The following is an 18,770-nucleotide window of genomic DNA, read 5'->3' on the forward strand; positions in this document are numbered from 1 at the left end:
AGCAACCATAAAAAAAAAATAGAGAGGATGCTGAAATGATCCCTACCTTCCCACCAAAAAAGTGCCACATTTCCTTTGCTATGTTTTTTTTTTAAAGATCTCACAGTTGTAGAGATTCTCCACCCCTCAAGTGCTATGATTACAGAAATGGACCACCACACCTGGCATAGGAAATTTGATTTAATGAATGGTATGTTTATTGGCCTTGAGTTGGAAAGAGGGAGTCATAAAAATATATCATTAAGTAGTTTTTAATCCCAGCACTTGAAAGCCAGAGGCAGGTAGAGCTCTGAGAGTTCGAGGCCAGCCAGTACAGAAGAGTGAGACCTTGTCAATTAAAAAAAAAAAAAAGGTTAATAAAAACATGAGCACACAGTTATACACTAAAGAAGTTTCTCTTTCAGGTCTCAGTGTTATCCAGGTGAATGCACTTGATCTGGGGTTTAAACGGACAAGCCAAGACAAAAATCTTAAGAAAACCATTATATTAAATGCTCAAAATTATTTCTGAAGAAAAGAAGTTTTGAAAGAAACTACCCCTACCGAACAAATGAATATCCTTTATCTGGGAAGACCCGAATTTCCATTATTTGTCCAAATGGAGAAAAAGTCTGACGCATTAGTTGTTCTGTTAGAAAACAAAAACAACACAAGAAAAAGAATTCATAGTATTAAAAAAAAAACCTATAGATATGAAACTTTTCAGTTTAAGCTAGTTTCACGGTGCCACACAGGCAAACTCCCATACCTGTCAGTCCTGACGTCACTCCTCCACAGTACACAGTGCAGTTGCTGGGGCTCGACTGACTTACAACCTCATCATATGACAGCTGTTTGGTGTTCGCTGGGAAGAGAAAACATTTTCTATCTTCAAATCATTACCCATATTTGGAAGGATTAATTCATGAACTACTCTACTATAACGGCAGTTTTCCTCAGTCAAAATGCCTATAAAACACATACTAATTTTAGTTTAGAATGAAGCCTCCCCCAAGAATGCATAAACACTGTCCCATATGCTCTATTTAATAGGAGACTTGACATTAGAGATAAGATAATTATTTAAAATCACAAAAATAAAAACTAAGTACATTTTGAACAGTAGTCTTGATCTGCTTCTCATCTATTTCTGCAATAAGTCTCCGGGAACAGCTCTAACATTTAAAATCTAGTGTATTTTCTCTCCACAATTCCACACTGCTTCTCTTCTCCAAAGCACCTACACTCATATGTACTCTTTGGAGCTGGAGGCTTTCGGGTTGCCCAGTTAGTTCTGATTTGTCTTCCACCAAGCCACTGGCCACCCATCTGCTGAATGGCATTTTCTGCATCCTGTTCCGCACATTAGAGACAATAAAGAAGCTGTAATTAGTTGATATTACAAATAATTTATAGCAATAAAGAAAATGTGATGCTTTGTACAGATTTTTTTTTCTTTTTTTGGTTTTTTGAGACAGGGTTTCCCTGTAGTTTCTAGAGTCTGTCCTGGAACTACCTCTTGTAGACCAAGCTGGCCTCGAACTCACAGAGATCCGCCTGCCTCTGCCTCCTGAGTGCTGGGATTAAAGGCGTGTGCCACCACCGCCCGGCTTGTACAGATTTTTGAAAAACGAAAATGCTTCACGGAACATAATACCAATAGCTTTCCAAAATTGCAACGTTGTCTTTAAATTCCATTTGCCGGGTAATGGGTTTAGGGAATGCTAAACAGGGGTAAGGCAGCAGTATATATCTCTCACAGTCTTTGGGATAACAGAGCAATTACAAATCATTGAAAGTACCTTCACAAAACATTTTGGGCTGGTTTTTTTGGTTGTAAGCATTTTTATTTCGTATTGTTTGAAACAGTAACAGTATTTTGCCTGTGTCAGGAGCTAAATGACTAAATGAACAAACAATAAAAGAGCTGCTTTCCAGTGAAGGTGCTAATTCTCAGTGAACTAAATACACAGTAGACAAAAAGATTAAAACAACCTGAGTGTTTCTGTCCCACTCTACAGCACTGTGCATGCACTTCTGATTGTGCTCACCCATTTGTTGAAAAAGGAGACAAAGCCATATCCCTTGGACTTCCCCGTAGCCATGTCTTTTACCACGCGGGCATCTCTGAAACAGAAGCCACCAGAAATTGAGTTTTGTAAGCTGTCCTGGCATAAAATAAGAGTCATATACAATTCATTTTTACATTTCACTTTCACTAGCAATAAACCACTAATAAAAATTTACCTTTTATTCTATAAAATGCAATTTATTGGCCAATGAGGATTAATTTTATAGACATGCAAATCAATGTCTTAAATATAAGTCTATATTATAAAGAATGTTTCCCACTTCAAAATGTTTTATGAACATCTAAATATTAAGCATGGTGAAAGCAAATGTTCCCATTAATCAATTAGTAATTACAAGGTTCTTAGGTATAATATAATGTCTTTCTTTAACCATGCAATTTATAATTTGCTATTTGGTACCATATTCTACCTAATCATTCAAAAAATTAAAATACAAAACTGAAAACTAAAAGATAAAAAAACTATATATCCCTTAAGCTAATTACTTCATTTTCTCAGATGAATATATACCCCATTTCGGGCTAGGGTAAATTTTGAGAACATGACATTTTCAGAAATGCTAAATCATTGAAGAACACTACAAACACATTTTACTTTTAAACTATTTAAGAAAAGATTTTGTACTGAATTTCATAACAGCATTCATATTAAGATTGATTGGAAACTATAAGATATGAAATAAAGTTTTAAAAAGTCAGAAAGTAAAAAAGCACGCCAACATTTATCCACTGTGAACCGTAGCTTGTAGTTAGCCAGGGCAATTCTGTCCATTCTTCAGAGACACTCTGCAAAATAACCAGAGCCCTATTATTTGAGATTGAGTAAAACCCAGCCACGACAGCTAAAACTCCATACCTCAAAAACTGGACTCAAACTGTGCTTCACTATTTTAAATTAGCCAGATATGTCACAATGCTTGTTCTCTCAAGACACATGAACAAAATATGCATGTTTACAACAAGAACTCGAGTCAGAAAGCCATGCAATTGTAAGTATACACAAGCATATTTTAGATCAGTTTAGAAGTGACTTGTAAGTGCAATCAAAATGACGGGGATTCTGATGACTAAACTAATACCAGTCACTTCTCAGTAACTATTATCTACATGGCACAGATGCTTTAATTTGGTAGTTGATTTATTTCTGTAACAAAATTTGCTATATGACCCTAAACTCAAGTAACAGAGGGTTTAAGCTATATAAATTAGGGAATTATTTGCACAATAAATATTTAATAGACCACCATGTACCCCACACCTTCTATAAATGAAGCAGTGTAAACTGCCTACAGAGACATCTATTGTAGAAACCCTCCAATATTCCTACCAGTCTGTCACCTTAAGACAAGAAACAACACAAACAAAAATAGAAATGTGTACTTTCAATTGCCAAATCGTTCTTATAAATTTAAGAAAGCTAACTTCCTATATAAGTTAACATTTAAATACACACATTACCACAACAAAAAGGCCTTACCAAGAAAAAAAATTAATAAATTAACAATTGTAGGTCCCTAAGAAAATCCAAATACTGGGGCTGGGGAAATAGCTCAGCAGATAACGTGCTGTCATGCAAAAGAAAGGATCCGAGATCAGATCTCCAGCACATACATGTCACGTCAGTGTGGCAGCTCACCTTTAACTCCAGGGCTTGGGAGGCAAAGACAGGGCACACTCAGGGTAAGCTGGCTAGACTAGTAGAACTGGTAAGCTCTATGTTCTAGTGAGAAATTCTGCCTCAGTGTGTTAGGAGGAGAGTGATGGAGGAAGGCACTAGATGTCAAACCTAGCCTATATACACATGCACACATATATGTATCCATACACATAAAAATAAACACACAAACAAAAAAATCCAGAGTAAAATATGATGCAGTCACATTTAACAAAAAGATAGACTAGTTTGTAACTACAAAGTTATGAAGCTGTTAAATTTGAAGGTCATTTAACTTTACAGTTTTTTAAACATTGTGTGTGTGTGTGTGTGTGTGTGTGTGTGTGTGTGTGCATAAATGTATGAAAGTCAGAGAACAATTTTCAGGAGTTACCTTTCTCCTTCCACCACGTGGAGTTTTAGGTCATTAGGCCTGATAGCAAGCAACCTTACCTGCTGAACCATTTTATCAGCCCTGTAATAATTATTACACAATCTTTATCTAAAACTCAAAACAAAATTCTCATTAGAAAAGGTAATTCAACCAAAATTAAAAATCCACCAGAATAGCTACTTTCCTTGTTCATGTAAGAAAAGGTTTCAGTCTTTCTTGTGTCTCACAAGTACCAGCCCTGAAATATACTTGTCCCTTCCTTCCTTCTACAATGACTTGCACAGAAAGAAGCAAGGATCAGAATGAAATTCTTAAGCCTTCTGTTGTCTTATGACTACTCTGAGGACAGAAAGAACTTACCAATAATCTCTACACCAAACTGAAAATGCCCAAGATTCTGCAGGAAGGGACTTTTAGAGCTTGACAGAACAAAGTTAAAGTAAGGCCTGCCTAGTTTAGACACTTGAAAGCAAATCAACCACTACTGAAATCCTAACAAAGTTTATAAAAAAAAAAAAAAAACAACAACCAAGAAATGAAAACCTCATTATTTTCTTAACCAGCTTTCACAAAAGAAACTGTCAAGGGACAGAAGAGTCCACTTATAGCCCCAGTCCTGTCCTACCCTCACGGTCACGCTCACCAACCAACTGCAACGCTCACTGAAAACTCACCATGATGCTATGGGTATCTACTTTCCAGTCTCCTCACTTCGATCTGCTTTCTCTTCAATCCAGCCATAGCACAACAGAGTCAGAAAGCCTACAACACTTTCCCTGAACTCAACAACAACTTCTGAATAAATACTGAAATTGCTTGTTATTCTTACTGTAATATGGCATGCTTTTCAGACTTCTAAAGTTCTTCTGTAATGAATAAATATTGACAAAGGGCCTAAAATGCATGGCTACCATCAAATGTAAGGAAGCCAGTGTTTCCCAAAACAGTACAAAGCACTATTGCTAAGTCTTAAAGGGGGGGAGGAATTAAATGTCAAGGAAGTAATATTCAATAACTGTTTTTCAATCAAAACTGTTGAGCTGTTGAGGTTTTATTTTATTAAATTAACATAAATTGCATGTAATCATACACATGCCTGAATAACTCCTTCAATTATAGCACAACACTTCCAGGAGGTTTGAATGTCTATGACAGCAGCCTGAGGAAGTGCTGCTGAGCAAGGGTCTAAGATGACCCAAGATCAAGTACTCATTAGTGGGAACACAACCTGCTGTTAAGACTCTTGGATGATAGCTAAACAATGAAATATGCTATATTTAAAAGGTTAAAATTAAGGTTCACAGTCACAACAAAGTTATATAGTTATTATTACATAAGATCTCTTCTACTTAAGTGTTTTATTTATCTTTTGTTACTTACGAAATTCTCCCAAACGGTGCGAAAGCTGCTTTGATGTCTTCAGTTGTGATTTCTGGGCTGAGGTCACCAACAAACACATGGAAGTGATCTTACAAAGGAAGGAGGGAGTGAAGAGAAAAACACAACTTCAGAACTTAAACACTACAATTGATACAAATAAAGAATTCTTAAAATAATGCACAGACTATATATACAATCAAGTATAAAATACTGTCCTCACTATAAAATCCTACCAGTCTTAAACATAACAACTCAAAGTAACAACACAGGAAAGAGTCTTCTAAAAAGACCAATAGCTCCCAGAAGCTGCCAGGCACTGTCTACTTAAAGTCAATCATTACAAGAGTCTAGGAAACAAACTAATAACATAAAAACTTTCAGTTCTGCAAAAAAAGTAAGACTTAGTTATCATTCTAATAATAATTATTTACTGTTATTCATTTTATTACTATATCTATGCTTTATAAATTACAATTGAGTAGTGGTATTGCGAGTCACGAAGACTAGATCTGCCTTATTTAAGGCAGTTTACTGATGCTAACTACATGAAATACTTGGTTTAGCCACTATTTTGTGAAGAACAATCAAAGAAATACCTTGCATTGCAACAGTTTGATGTTAAAGTATTTGACAGTTTCTCAAAAGCCAACAGTTTTGGCTGCCCAGACATTACACCATTCAGTTTATGTGATCCGTGTGCAAGTGAACTAAGACTGAAGGCAACAGAATGAAAACAATAATCCCTTCACTTTATATCAGTACCATTAAACAAACATTGGAGAGAAATAGCCATCCCATATGTGAAGCTTTGGTTTCTGGTTTTTAAAAACAATTCTCAAAAGAAACATGTGAAAAGCCAAACTTGCTGAAGAACCCTTTAAAATGGACACATATATCAACTTTGACAAAGTAGATTTGGAAAGAAAAGTTACCCCTATTTGCAGGCCTTAAGCAACACACTGGGTTGCTCTTCTGGAAACACTGTTTCAGGAGCAACTTGAGCACTTGGAAGATCTGGGTATGAAGCCCAGGTGACCTCAGGAAAGTAAGGTATCTTGCCCTTTAGGTGGTGAAAGTATTTCTAAGACATCAGCTGCTACCACAGGGGACAGAGAGCTTGAACTAGCAACAAAGCCGTGGACAAGCCACACTTGGTCAACAATGGGAAGAAGGGGAAAATATGGCCAGAAACAAATAAAAATACTATATCCTTCCACCCCGCTCCCCCCAACCAATATCACATAAAAAATTTGAGGTGGTTAGTGAATACCCTTTCAAGAGAGTTCATTTTATGTTTAAGAAGATACAATTACCTTGTGAACGCTGTGTGCTGACAACGGTACTACCTGATGACAAAGATTAGATTTGTTCTTAAATTTATTAACACAAACATATTAAATCATATCAGGATAACGATCAAAATATTACTGCAAACATGTATGATGTTATATGCTTTACAATAGAACTATGGGGTATAATACAACAAATGCCCACAGGGCATCAAATGAACTTACTGCTTGTATCTTTCTTTTGACTGCTGGGGGTTGTTGCCCAATTCACTTTGACTTCCTTTAAAAACAAACAAACATAAATAAATAAATGGAATATATTTCATAAAGTTAAAGCTCAAGCTGGACACTGGTAGCAGAGGAAAAGCACCTTTAATTCCAGCACTCTGGTGGCAGAGGCAAGTGATCTCGAGTTCAAAACCAGCCTGGTCTACAGAGCGAGTTCCAGAACAGCCAGGGCTACACATAGAAATCCTGTTTTAAAAAACAACAAACAAACAAAGAAAAAGCACAAAAACCCAAACCTCAAATTCACATTTTCTTGTGATACAGGAAATCAAGGCAAAGTGTAGGGGATGCTTATGCTAATTAGTCTAACATTCATTTTCAGGCCTAGTTTGACAAATTCTAACTAGTAAATACATTTTTTCTGTTTTGTTTGAATTATTTTATGGGCATTGGTGTTCTTTCCTCCATGTGTTTCTCTATGAAGGCACTGGAACTCATGGAGGTGCAATGACAGACAGTGACAAACTGCCACGTGGTGCTGAGTAGAGCCCAGGGCCTCTGGAAGAGCAGCCAGTGCTCTTAACCACTCAACCATCTCTCCAGCCCCTCTTTCTGTTCTTTTTTTCAAATTCATTTTATTTATGTGTTACAAGTATTAGATCCCCAATTTGGGGTTCCTCCATTGATGCAATAAGCCAAATAAGACTGAATTAATATATCCAGATTTAATAAACACCAAAGTAACTTCCAGGTGACTCTCAGAAAGGCAGGAGAGAAATCACTTCACAGGTCTGGTGGCCAGGTCTTAAAGACCCTGTGGGTGTGGTCTTGAGCCACTCCAGGGGAGGAGCCAACCATTAGGGGCTTTCTGAGGGCAGGGTCTGGAACAGGAGGAGTGAGACCAGAGTGGAGATTACCAACAATGTGTATATGTGTTTTGCCTTCATTTATGTCGTGTATATCTGTGACTGGTACCAGATAAACACATCTGTAGAGAAGTCAAAGAGGCAAAGAATCCCCTGGAACTAGAGTTACAGAAGGTTGTGAGCTCTCATGTGGGTGCTGGGAATAAAATCCAGATCCTCTGGAAGAGCAGCAGGTGTTCTTCCTATTGAACTCTCTCAACAATCTCTCAACACATTAACGTTTTTCTTTCTTTCTTTCTTTTTTTTTTAATGGTTCTGAGGATTGAACCTGGAGACTCACAACTGGTAGCTACATTTTTGGCCCAGCCCCTCTCTACATTTTACTCTAAGATGAGTCACTAAGTCTGCCAGGTTGAGGTTGAATTTACTCTATAGCCTAGGCAAGTCTTAAATTTAATTCTCTTGCCTGAGCATCCAGGTCCTGCTAATACTGATATGTTTGGCAAATGCTAATCTTTTCATATTTCTGCTAATGTTCAAATAACTTTTTTTAAACTTTTGGTTATATTTTATCTTTTTTCTTTTCTTTCTCTTTCTTTCTTCCTTTCTTCCTTCCTTCCTTTCTTTCTTTCTTTCTTTTTTTCTTTCTTTCTTTCTTTTCTTCTTTTTTTTTTGTGGGGATAGGGTCTGATTATGTAGCTTTGGCTGTTCTGGAAGTCACTATGTAGACCGGGCTAGCCTCCAGCTCAATTGAGATCAACCTGCCCCTGCCTCTGTAACGCTGAGAATGCTGAGATTAAAGGCATGTACCACTATGCCTGGCTTTTCTATTTTTTATTTTACTATTTGTTTTGTTTTGTTTTTTTGAGACAGGGTTTTTCTTTGTAGTCCTGGAACTTGCTCTGTAGAACAGGCTGGCCTGGAATTCAGATATACCTGCTCTGCCTCCTGAGTGCTGAGATTAAAAGCATGGGCCACATCACCTGACCACATTTCTTTTTAAAATCAAAGATACCCATACATGCCTCTCTATCTGTATTCCATATTACTGTTATGTTTCATGCAAATTTGAATAACCCTTTAGGTTTATCATGTACATAGCACCATTGAGAAAAGGAGCTAACACAGGCCTCTGGTCTCTAGAAGCTTTACCCTATTCATTCATTCAAGACTATTGTAGCATTGGCTAACCTGGAACCTGTTGTGTAGATCAGGCTGGCCTTGAACTCATAGAGATCTGCCTGCCTTTGCCTCCTGAGTGCTGAGTTTAAAAGTGTGTGTCAAAATGACCAGCTCCTTTTTTTTTTTAAATTTAAATTTATTCACATATGGGTGCTTTCTTTGCCTTAATGTACATCTGTGTATCATGTGTGTGCAGAATCCTCAGAAGCAAGAAGAAAACATCAGTCCCCTAGGATTGGATTTACAGATGATTGTGAGCCACCATGTAGATACAAGGGTTCAAACCCAGTTCCTGGAAGAACAATTAGTGCTCTTAATACTGAGCCATTTCTATATCCCCATCCTACCTTTAAATACAAATACAAATAACTGACCCTTTGCAATAAATAGAATATAACGGTTCCAAAACAGAAGTCAGGTAAAATCTAACTTAAAACTTTCTCTTCCAAGAACTAGGGATGTAGCTGTTGTACAGTGTTGGTCGAAGTCCTAGCTCTGTCCCAAGCACTGCTTAACACCGGATGTGGTGGCACATGCTTTTGCTCCCACCTAGGAGGTGGAGGCAGGAAGATGAGAAGGAAAATGCTTTTCCAGAGAAAGTCACCTTTTGTAATTATGACAGCTTACCTTACCCATTATCTTCCGCCCATTCATAGCAGCCAGCGCTGCAGCTGCATGACGATGCTCATGGAACTCCACAAAACAGTATGGGTCATTTCCCGCTGTCTGTTGGAAAAGAAATGCAGAAGTCAATTTTAAACCTTTTTCATTAAAAGAAAAAAAAAATCCTCTTAAATTTAATACAGAATTACAGTTACCAGGTTATAGAGATTGACTCACTCATCCTACAAGTAAATTTTTAGATAAAAAAGTAAATAGTATAATTTTCCTACAGCTTCCCTTCTGTTTCTTTTTGCAGTGCTATGGATCAAACCTAGAGCCTTACACACTTTACATAATGCTCTACCATAGACCACACTCCTACCCAGTGTATTACTTTTTATTGCTACAAACTTATACATCTTACTGCTTCCAATCTGTGGAACAACAGAACATTTTAACTAAGGTCCTTCAGTCTATCCTTAAACTAGACTCTGGACACCAAGCAGGTTCTGATAATATTTACAGTGGGTCTTAGAAAGTGGACTTCTGATACAAGTTCTTCTCCTGCTGCAAAGAATCATAAATTTCTGCCCTTGGGGACTGGATATTTGGTGCAGAGGTTACCCATGTTTGTTTCCCAGCATCACAACTATCCATGAACTCCAATTTCAGGTGATCTAATACTGTTTTCTACCTCCATGGGCACCAGGTATGCAAAACACTCATTATATGAAATAAAAATTTTAAATCTGAGAAAAAAATATCTGTCTACCTATAGTTCCAGTAGCAGGAATGCTGAGGACATCCTGGTGAGTCTAAAGACAGCTGGGGATACTTATACTCAGTATGACTCTCAAAAGACAAAAACGAAACACCTTTTCTTTTCTGCTGGTAGCCGGGATACAATAAATAAAATCTAGATTGTTTCTTTTCCCCTAGTGCTGGAGCCCAAAACCCAGGGCCTTTTGCCTGCTAAGGAAGCACTCAATGACCAAGCAAACTTCTGGCCCAAAGCAAGATGCAGTTTGCTTATTTATTGCCTCTTTTTCTATGGAGCCCTGGCTGGTCTGGAACTTACTATGTAGACTAGAGCAACCTCCAAATTGCAGTGATCCTCCTGCCCCTGTCTCCTGAGTTCTGAGATTACAGGCATGCACTATCACACCTGGCTTCAAAATGTTTTAGAGAAATAAATCTGATTAGTCTGAGCTTATCAGTGTGGGATACTAAATGACTTTATAATTAATTCAATTCTTTCTATGGTTTTCTAGGAATTACTAAAGAACTGTTTCAAAATTTCAGAGCACAGAGATAAATATAAAATTCAATAAAAACTCTTATTCTACAGTAACTGAGACTCTGAGGAGAGTGGGAGCACATATATGTCACTCTATCACTCAGGAGGCTGAGGCAGAACATTTCAAGTTTCAGGTCAGTCTAAATTACATCAACCCTGCCTCAAAAACAAACAAACAAAACAATGAATTAATTGCCAGGTTGTGGAGACACATTGTAATATTAGCATTTGAGAAGCTAAGGCAGGTAGACTGCAATCATCCTAGTTCACATAGCAAGTTCTAGGTCATCTTGAATTGCACTGTAAGATTCTATCTACTGTACATGCATGAAGAACTACCAATGTTGACATCTGGCCTCCACCTACATGTACACATACATGTATATTCATTCACCTGTACACATAAACAATGAACTCTGTTTTAAAAACTAGAAATTATTCATAGTTAACACCAACCATATGAATAAGTTTGATGTATTTTCTATACATTACAGTCTGACAGACATGTAAGAAAATCTTTAAAAATGAAGCTAAAAATTCTTTTCATTACATATTTATATATTTTTACATTATATTAAAGGTCTACCTCAATTCCCATTCAGATAACTAAAGTTGTAGACAATTCAACCGACACTACATGTAAAACAATTCTGCTCTTTCAATAGCTCTTAGAAGAGCACATACACACCATCCTTTCTAAAGATTAGTTCAATTTTCTTCCTTCACTTAGCGAAAAATGAAATTTGACTGCCTACTAAACAGATTAATTACAAATTCAATCCGATCTTATGAACTTAGACATTAATGAAGAAGTTTTGAAGTAATGATGGCTTTCATGTTTAAAAAGAAAGAAAGAAGAGAGAAGAAAGAAAGAACATTGACTGAGTGAAATACCCTTACATCCATAATCATTTTGCAGTTTTTACAAGGTCCGATCTGGCTAAAGAGCTGGAGGATGAGAGCTTCAGTCACATCTCGGGAAAGGTTACCGACGTATCTGGAACACAGAGGGAAACAATTTACCATTTTAGATTTATTTTTTAACAAGCATGGTGGGCTCATTCTTATAATTCAAACCGGCACAGGTTCAAGGCCAGCCTAGTCTACAGGCTGAGTTCTAGGTCAACTAGGGTTACAGAGTGAGCTCCTACCTTGGGGGTAAGGTAGAGTGGATATTTTTATATTTCTAAAGCTGTTTGTTGAAAATAATTTTGAAAGCAGTCACGGGCATACTTATGACTCTTCCAAGACAAAACAAGCACCTCTACATGCCCACAAAATGTAAATTTAGTTTCTTTTTTCTACTGTTCAGCACAGAGCCACTGTGACCATGAGGACACTGGGCATGACGGCAAAGGAGGTGCACTGAGAAACAGCATCTACATAGTGAGTAGAGAAGGTGCACTTGGAAAGAGAAGACCATACATCCCATGGCATTTTCCCAGTGCTGATGCTGTGCTTACTACTCCAAAAATGAGAATGACAAGAGAAAAGAGAGCCATTTCTCCTGCCTTCTGAGCAGGAGCTCAGAACAGTTAGGGTAAGCAAGCTTTATGGATGGAGGGGCCACTTATTTACGGAGAATGCTTGTTAAATAAGTACACAGGAAGTTTTAACAATGAGGATCAAAACTGGCATAGAGGGGCTGAAAAGATAGCTCCAAGGTTAAGAGTACTGACTGCTCTTCCAGAGGTCCTGAGTTCAATTCCCAGCACCCCATGGTGGCTCACAGCCATCTGTAATGAGAGCAGATGCCCTTTTCTGGTGTGCAGGCATAGATGCATACAATGTATACATAGTAAATAAATAAATCTTTTAAAAAAAACTGTCAAGGAATTAGACATTGACAGTATGCCAACGTCAGCAAATACATAACTTAGCAAATTGCAAAAAGGTAAAGAACCTGACTTCAAAGTGAAAGCCTTGGCTGATACCATTATGACTTCTCAGCAAGAAACTATGTAAAATATAAACTACACAAGTACCATTTACAAAGGACTCATGTCATAAAAGTCTAACCTATGTCTATAAACTTTCTTTCCTGTGAGACAGGATCTCACTATGAACTCCAGAGCAGCCTAGAACTTGCAATTTCACTGCCTCTACCTCCCAAACCCTAGATTACTGGCATGTACCACCAGGCCTAGCTTATCAAGCTTAAAACTAAATTGAAGGTTACAGAATACTAGACATAAAAACAAAACAAAACGAAACAAATTCAGATTTCAACCATTCTCTAAAACCTGACTCCTTTAAAAGAGGTAGCTCTGCAGCAGAGGACTAGCAGAGCAAGTAATAGTAGTAGTTCAGTAAGGGAGAGGGCCTGGGCTCATCTCCAGCACAAGCCAAACAAACAGGATCTCATGTAGGTCACAGCAGAGGAAACCTTGAACTTCTGATCCCAAGTGCTGGCCACACTTGGTTTTATAAGCGGATCAGACCTGGGGTTTTGCATATGCCAAGCAAGGACTCTTCCAACTGAACGACATCACAGGTCCAAAGCCTTTTTATTTTTTAATTATTTTTATTTTGTGTACATTGGTTTTTTGCCTGCATGTGTGTCTATGAGGGTGTTCGATCCTAGAGTTACAGACAGTTGTGAGCTGCCATGTGGGTGCTAGGAATTGAACCTGGGTCCTTTAGAAGACAAGTCAGTGCTCTTAACCGCTGAGCCATCTCTCTAAGCCATCCAAAGCCACACTTTAAAAAGACATTTTATGGGGTGGAGAGATGGCTCAGTGGTTAAGCACAATGCCCTTCCAGAAGACCCAGGTTCAATTCCCAGCACCCACATGGCAGCTCACAACTGTCTGTATACTCCAGAAATACATGCAGGCAAAAAACAATGCACATAAAATAAAAATAAAGCCTTCTTTTAAAAAGTTTAAAATTAAAATTGGATAAAAGAATGAGAAATCCTTCCCTGGATTCTAGATAGGGCAAAACAGCTTGTCTTTGCTGTATACTAATTAACAAACAGAGGAGGAAAGATAGAAAATCACTGTTAAAATGCTATCTTAGTAATTACTACAGGCAAGATGCACCCCACAGAAGCTAAAGTTAGTTGGTGGAATGTAAGGAAAAACAGATACTGGCACAGCCTCATGGTAGCTTCCTCTAAAATATTATTACTGACACTTTTGTTATTAGACCAGTCTTCTGATCTAAAAGTGTACCTTAACTCTCTAGCCTTATGAACTCCCGTTAAACAAAAAGCCATAATGAATACCCCTCAAAAGTATCAAGTCACGTAAGAAATCCTCCCAGACTGAAGGGAAGATACAAGGTCCACTGGACAAAATGTGGACAGGGATCACTGGAAATAATTTGGCATCTTGCACTGGATCCTGGGACAGAAATGGTTCTGGGGGGGGGGGGGGGATAAGAAGATGGCTGAAGTCTGAAATTAACATTATTTTTACTTGTTTCAATTTATTTTTCTAACTGTACCTTGGTTGTGTATGATGCTACTATGAGGGGAAGCTGCGTGAACACTGAAAATTCCATAGCATCTCAGAAAATTCTGTGCCTTCAAGATTCCAGGGCTGGAAATGGAACTGCCTGCCTGTTATTCCAGCACGTGGGAGGCAACAGCAAGAAAACCACAACTTTGAGGCACATGGTAAAATCCCATCTCAAAACTAATCAATAAATAAACATGAGCTGGGTGGTGGTGGTGCACACCTTTAACCCCAGTACTCAAGAGGCAGAGGCAGGCGGATCTCTGTGAGTTCGAGACCAGCCTGGTCTACAAGAACTAGTTCCAGGACAGGCTCCAAAGCTACAGAGAAACCCTGTCTCAAAAAACCAAAAATAAATTAGTAAATAATAAGAATAAATAAACATGGTAATAATATAAAGCAAGCAAAAGGAAATTCCTAGGATTGCAAATCAGTATAAATTAAATACTGCTTTTTGAAATTGGGTTCTCTACCTACTTTGCTGACACTGGAGCACAGTGACAGGACAGTACTTGGAGTACAGCACCTTACACTACCACTTCCATTTTGCAATATGGTACAAGATTTCCTCATGGAAATGATGCATTCATTAGTATTTTGTAGAGATAGTGGGGTTTGCTGTTATTTTGATCATTTCTCACTTTGTTGTCTAACCTAAGCTACTTCAAACCCACAATCCTCTCCCATCTTGGCTTCCCAAGTAGCTGAAACTACAAGTGTGTATCAACTATGCTCCTGAGAAATCTTTTGAAAGATATCAACTTAGTTTGAAGATAGTAATACGAATAGTTAAGAGCAATGGCTACTTACTCTTCCAGAGGACTAGGGCTTGGATCCCAGCACCCACATGGCAGCTCACAACTGTCCACAACTCCAGGCTCTGTGAATCTGATGCCCTCTTCTGGACTCCCTCGTACTGCACACACATGGTCCACAGACATACTTGCAGGCAACACCCACCCACCCATACCTATACAAGCAGAAAAAACTCACTGAAGAGATATTGCCTAGACAGATGTGGTAGCTCATGCCTGTTAACATGACATTCAGGAAGCTGAGGTAGGGTTACTGTGAGTTCAGAGTCAGTCTGGGCTACAAAGAGAAATCTTGTCTCAAAAAAATATTTCAAATGAGAAATATTATTTGTTCTGCCTTTACGTTTATTTGTGTAAAGTGTCTTTTCATGGTCTCTGACCTCCAGAGGCCTCCATCAATTAACCCACACACAAGTGTTTACAGTTATGATCTTAACCTTTAGCACAATTACAAAGAACCTACATAAATACCTTTTCATTATCAAGGAAATTAAGTTAGGGGGTTGGGGATACAGCTCAGTTGGTGGAATGCTTGCCTAACAGGCATAAAATCCTGGTTTCAATCCTACTGTACAATAAACCAACCATCTACCAACATGTTTGTATTCACAGCTTTTGGAAGACAGAGGCAGAAAGATCAGAAATCCCTTGTCTATATAATTTGAAGTCAGTTTAGGATACACAAGTGGGGAGGAGCCAGAGAGCTAGATATATTGGTATAATCTCAGCCCTTGTGAGGTTAAGGTGTTCAAAGCAAATCTGGGAAAAATAGACAAACACTGTCTTAAATGTGGGGACAGAAAAAGCAATAAAATCAAAGGGCAAATCTTCCATATGCAAATAACATAAGGAGTGAACTATTATCTCAGTAAATAGACTAATGTTGCCCTCGAGATTCTATATAGAGCTGTTTCAAGTCTATTAGCTAAATAAATACTAGCTCTCAACAGCAAATGCAGACTAATGTGCAACCTTCCCATGCTGGAGTAAAAAAATAGTAAGTTCTCTGTACTTTGAGAAAGTTTATCTTTTGTTTTTTGTCTTTTTTTTTAAAGATAGGGTCATGGAAAAAAAAGCTGGGTGGTTGTGGCACACGTGTTTAGTCCCAGCACTTGAGGTGAAGAAGGCAGGCAGATCTCTGAGTTCAAGGCCAGCCCGGTCTACAGAGTGAGTTCTAGGACAGGCTTCAGAGCTACAGAGAATCCCTGTCTTGAAAAACCAAAAAGATAGAGTTATGATATGTGGATCACGCTGCGTTCAAGCTCCTTAATCCTCCTTTCTCATCTTCTGTGTTAGTTTATAGGCAAGCCCTACCATACCTGGACTTACTAGTTTATATCCATTCTTAGTTTTACTTAAAATGTTTCTTTAGGTCAGGTGTGACAGCACAGACCTACGATCCTAACACTATGGAGGTGGAAGCAAGAGAACCAACAGTGAGAAAAGCCAATTTGGAATACATGGTGTTTCAGGCCAGGCTGGGCTACTTAGTAAGACCCTGAAACAACAAAGAAGCAAAGCCTAAAGAAAATGTATTTGGTGGCAAGCAACAACCTGACCCCAGTGGAAGATGTGGTGGCAGTGTCCTTCCAAGGATGGAATGGGACAGACTATGATTTGATTTTGAATGTGGGCTAAAAGTTGTCTCTCTTTTAAATTATATTCTAAGCTAAGTTCCATACTCTTCCTGCAGAAAGTTATATATGTGCATATATATATATGTATGTATGTATGTATGTATTATGCATTATACACAAATATGACGTATATGACCGGCTCATATAACAGGGCTTCTGTATATAGAACTGGCTGTCCTGGAACTCGATATGTAGACCAAGCTGGCCTCAAACTCAGAGACCCATCTGCCTCTGCTTTCTGAGTGCTGGGATTGAAAGCGTGTGCCATTATATTTGATTCCAATATATTTTAAATAAATTCCTCATGCATTTATATACCCAGGTTTTTTGTTTTTCCTTGTGACTTATATTTACTATCCTGATACAAAACATTGTACAGGAACAGTTACAAGCCAGGGTTCTTTGTTATCATATCTGTGAGACTACTGAACCCAGGGCCTTTGCCATCCCAGCCCTTTAAAACTGCTTTCATAACTGTGACATAAGAGTCTTGTTAAGTTGCCCATGTAGGCCTTGAACTTGCAATCCTCCTGACTCATTTTCCAGAGTAGCCAGGATCACAGGCTGTACCACCAGGCCTGGCTCTAAGCACTCCAAACACCACATTGGCATTTACTGTAACCATTTTGGAATCATGTGCCAATTTTGTACAGGTGTGGAAAAAGTTATCCAGTAAAGCCAGTGAAACAAAAATTGCCATCTTTGGGGAAGCGGGAAGAGAGGAGGAAGTGGGACTGAGATAGGTATGCAAAATGAGAAAAGATGCTTATAAAAAATAATTTAGTAGGAAATGCCATCTTCAGACTGTTGTACTGCTATAACAAAATATCAAAATATGTGATGCTGTGTAATATCCAAAGGCTAGTTTGGCTTACGTTTCTGCTGGCCGGCATTTCTGAAACTCCCTGGCTGCACAACGTGTTGAAGTAGACAGACAGACAGACATACATACATACATACATACATACATACATAAATATAGAAACGGCCCAGTACCTGGGTTGGTTTTGCTGGTAACAACTCAGTCTTGTAAGAACTACATTCACCCTTTCCGGAGACGGTGGCCCTAAGACTTTACAGCCTTTGCTAAGACTCACTTATTTGTTTATTTTTTGAAAGAGGATTTTGCTAGATAGTCCAAACTAATCTGGAACTCCTAACCTTCCTTCCTCCACCTCAAATTCTGGGGTTACACACATATATAGGACGTACCTCTAGAAGGGTCTACCACCCCCTAAGATGTTAATACAATGGTCTAAGCATCCAGGGCATGAACTTTTTGGAAGGAGAAAAATCCACACCTATACATCCGGTCTTCTTTGGCAGTTGAAAATAAACAATGTATTAGTTAACATTGTACCTGAGGCAAGGACGTCTCCAAGCCAGGAAAGTAGGCACTACTGGAACACATGCACACTCACTCCCATGCCAGTGCATGAATGTTAACCTCAAGGTGAAAGCATATTATGGTTACCTACAAGAACACCCTTGTTCTTATATAGTATTTAAGACCTAAAAAAACAGCATCTTACAAATACTTCAGTTAAAAAAAACAGAAAGAATAAAACAAAACAAAAACATAGCTGGCTAGGTATGGTAGCACACACCAGTTGTTCTAGAACTTCAAAGCCAGTGTGAGCTACGCAAAGACCTACCGTGAAAAACCAAACCAAGGAGTAAGCAAGATGGCTCAGTGAGTTAAGGCACTTAACCTTGACCACCTGAGTCTGATCCCTCAGACCCACATGATGAATAGACCCAACAGTGTGTTTTGATCCCCCTCCCACATACCAAGCCATGTGCATGTGTGCTTGCATGTGTGCACACAAATAAATAAATAAAACAAAGGTGATCTAAAAATTTACAAACCAACCAACCAAAAAAACGCATGTG

The 18,770-nt window shown here is 38.3% G+C and overlaps 1 protein-coding gene across 8 annotated transcripts in view; it reads right to left on the bottom strand.

The window, feature by feature from the left end:
• The window catches only part of Tia1 (TIA1 cytotoxic granule associated RNA binding protein), a 31,613-nt gene that overhangs the window by 7,343 nt on the left and 5,500 nt on the right, over positions 1–18,770 (bottom strand). For 2 of the 8 annotated variants that reach the window (XM_038319114.1, XM_038319118.1), the window contains exons 2-10: positions 11,859–11,961; positions 9,692–9,790; positions 7,014–7,068; positions 6,813–6,845; positions 5,500–5,587; positions 2,031–2,106; positions 1,224–1,332; positions 749–844; positions 544–628 (exon numbers count right to left, since the gene is read on the bottom strand). In XM_038319114.1, coding sequence (XP_038175042.1) covers positions 544–628; positions 749–844; positions 1,224–1,332; positions 2,031–2,106; positions 5,500–5,587; positions 6,813–6,845; positions 7,014–7,068; positions 9,692–9,790; positions 11,859–11,961 — 744 coding nt within the window. Of the gene's footprint in view, positions 1–543; positions 629–748; positions 845–1,223; positions 1,333–1,484; positions 7,069–9,691; positions 9,791–11,858; positions 11,962–18,770 lie in introns of those variants that run through there. The other 6 variants (XM_038319115.1, XM_038319117.1, XM_038319116.1 and 3 more) reach the window with 6 other exon arrangements.

The sequence above is a fragment of the Arvicola amphibius genome, chromosome 2, assembly GCF_903992535.2.
Source record: "Arvicola amphibius chromosome 2, mArvAmp1.2, whole genome shotgun sequence".
In the NCBI taxonomy this organism is placed as follows: domain Eukaryota; kingdom Metazoa; phylum Chordata; class Mammalia; order Rodentia; family Cricetidae; genus Arvicola; species Arvicola amphibius.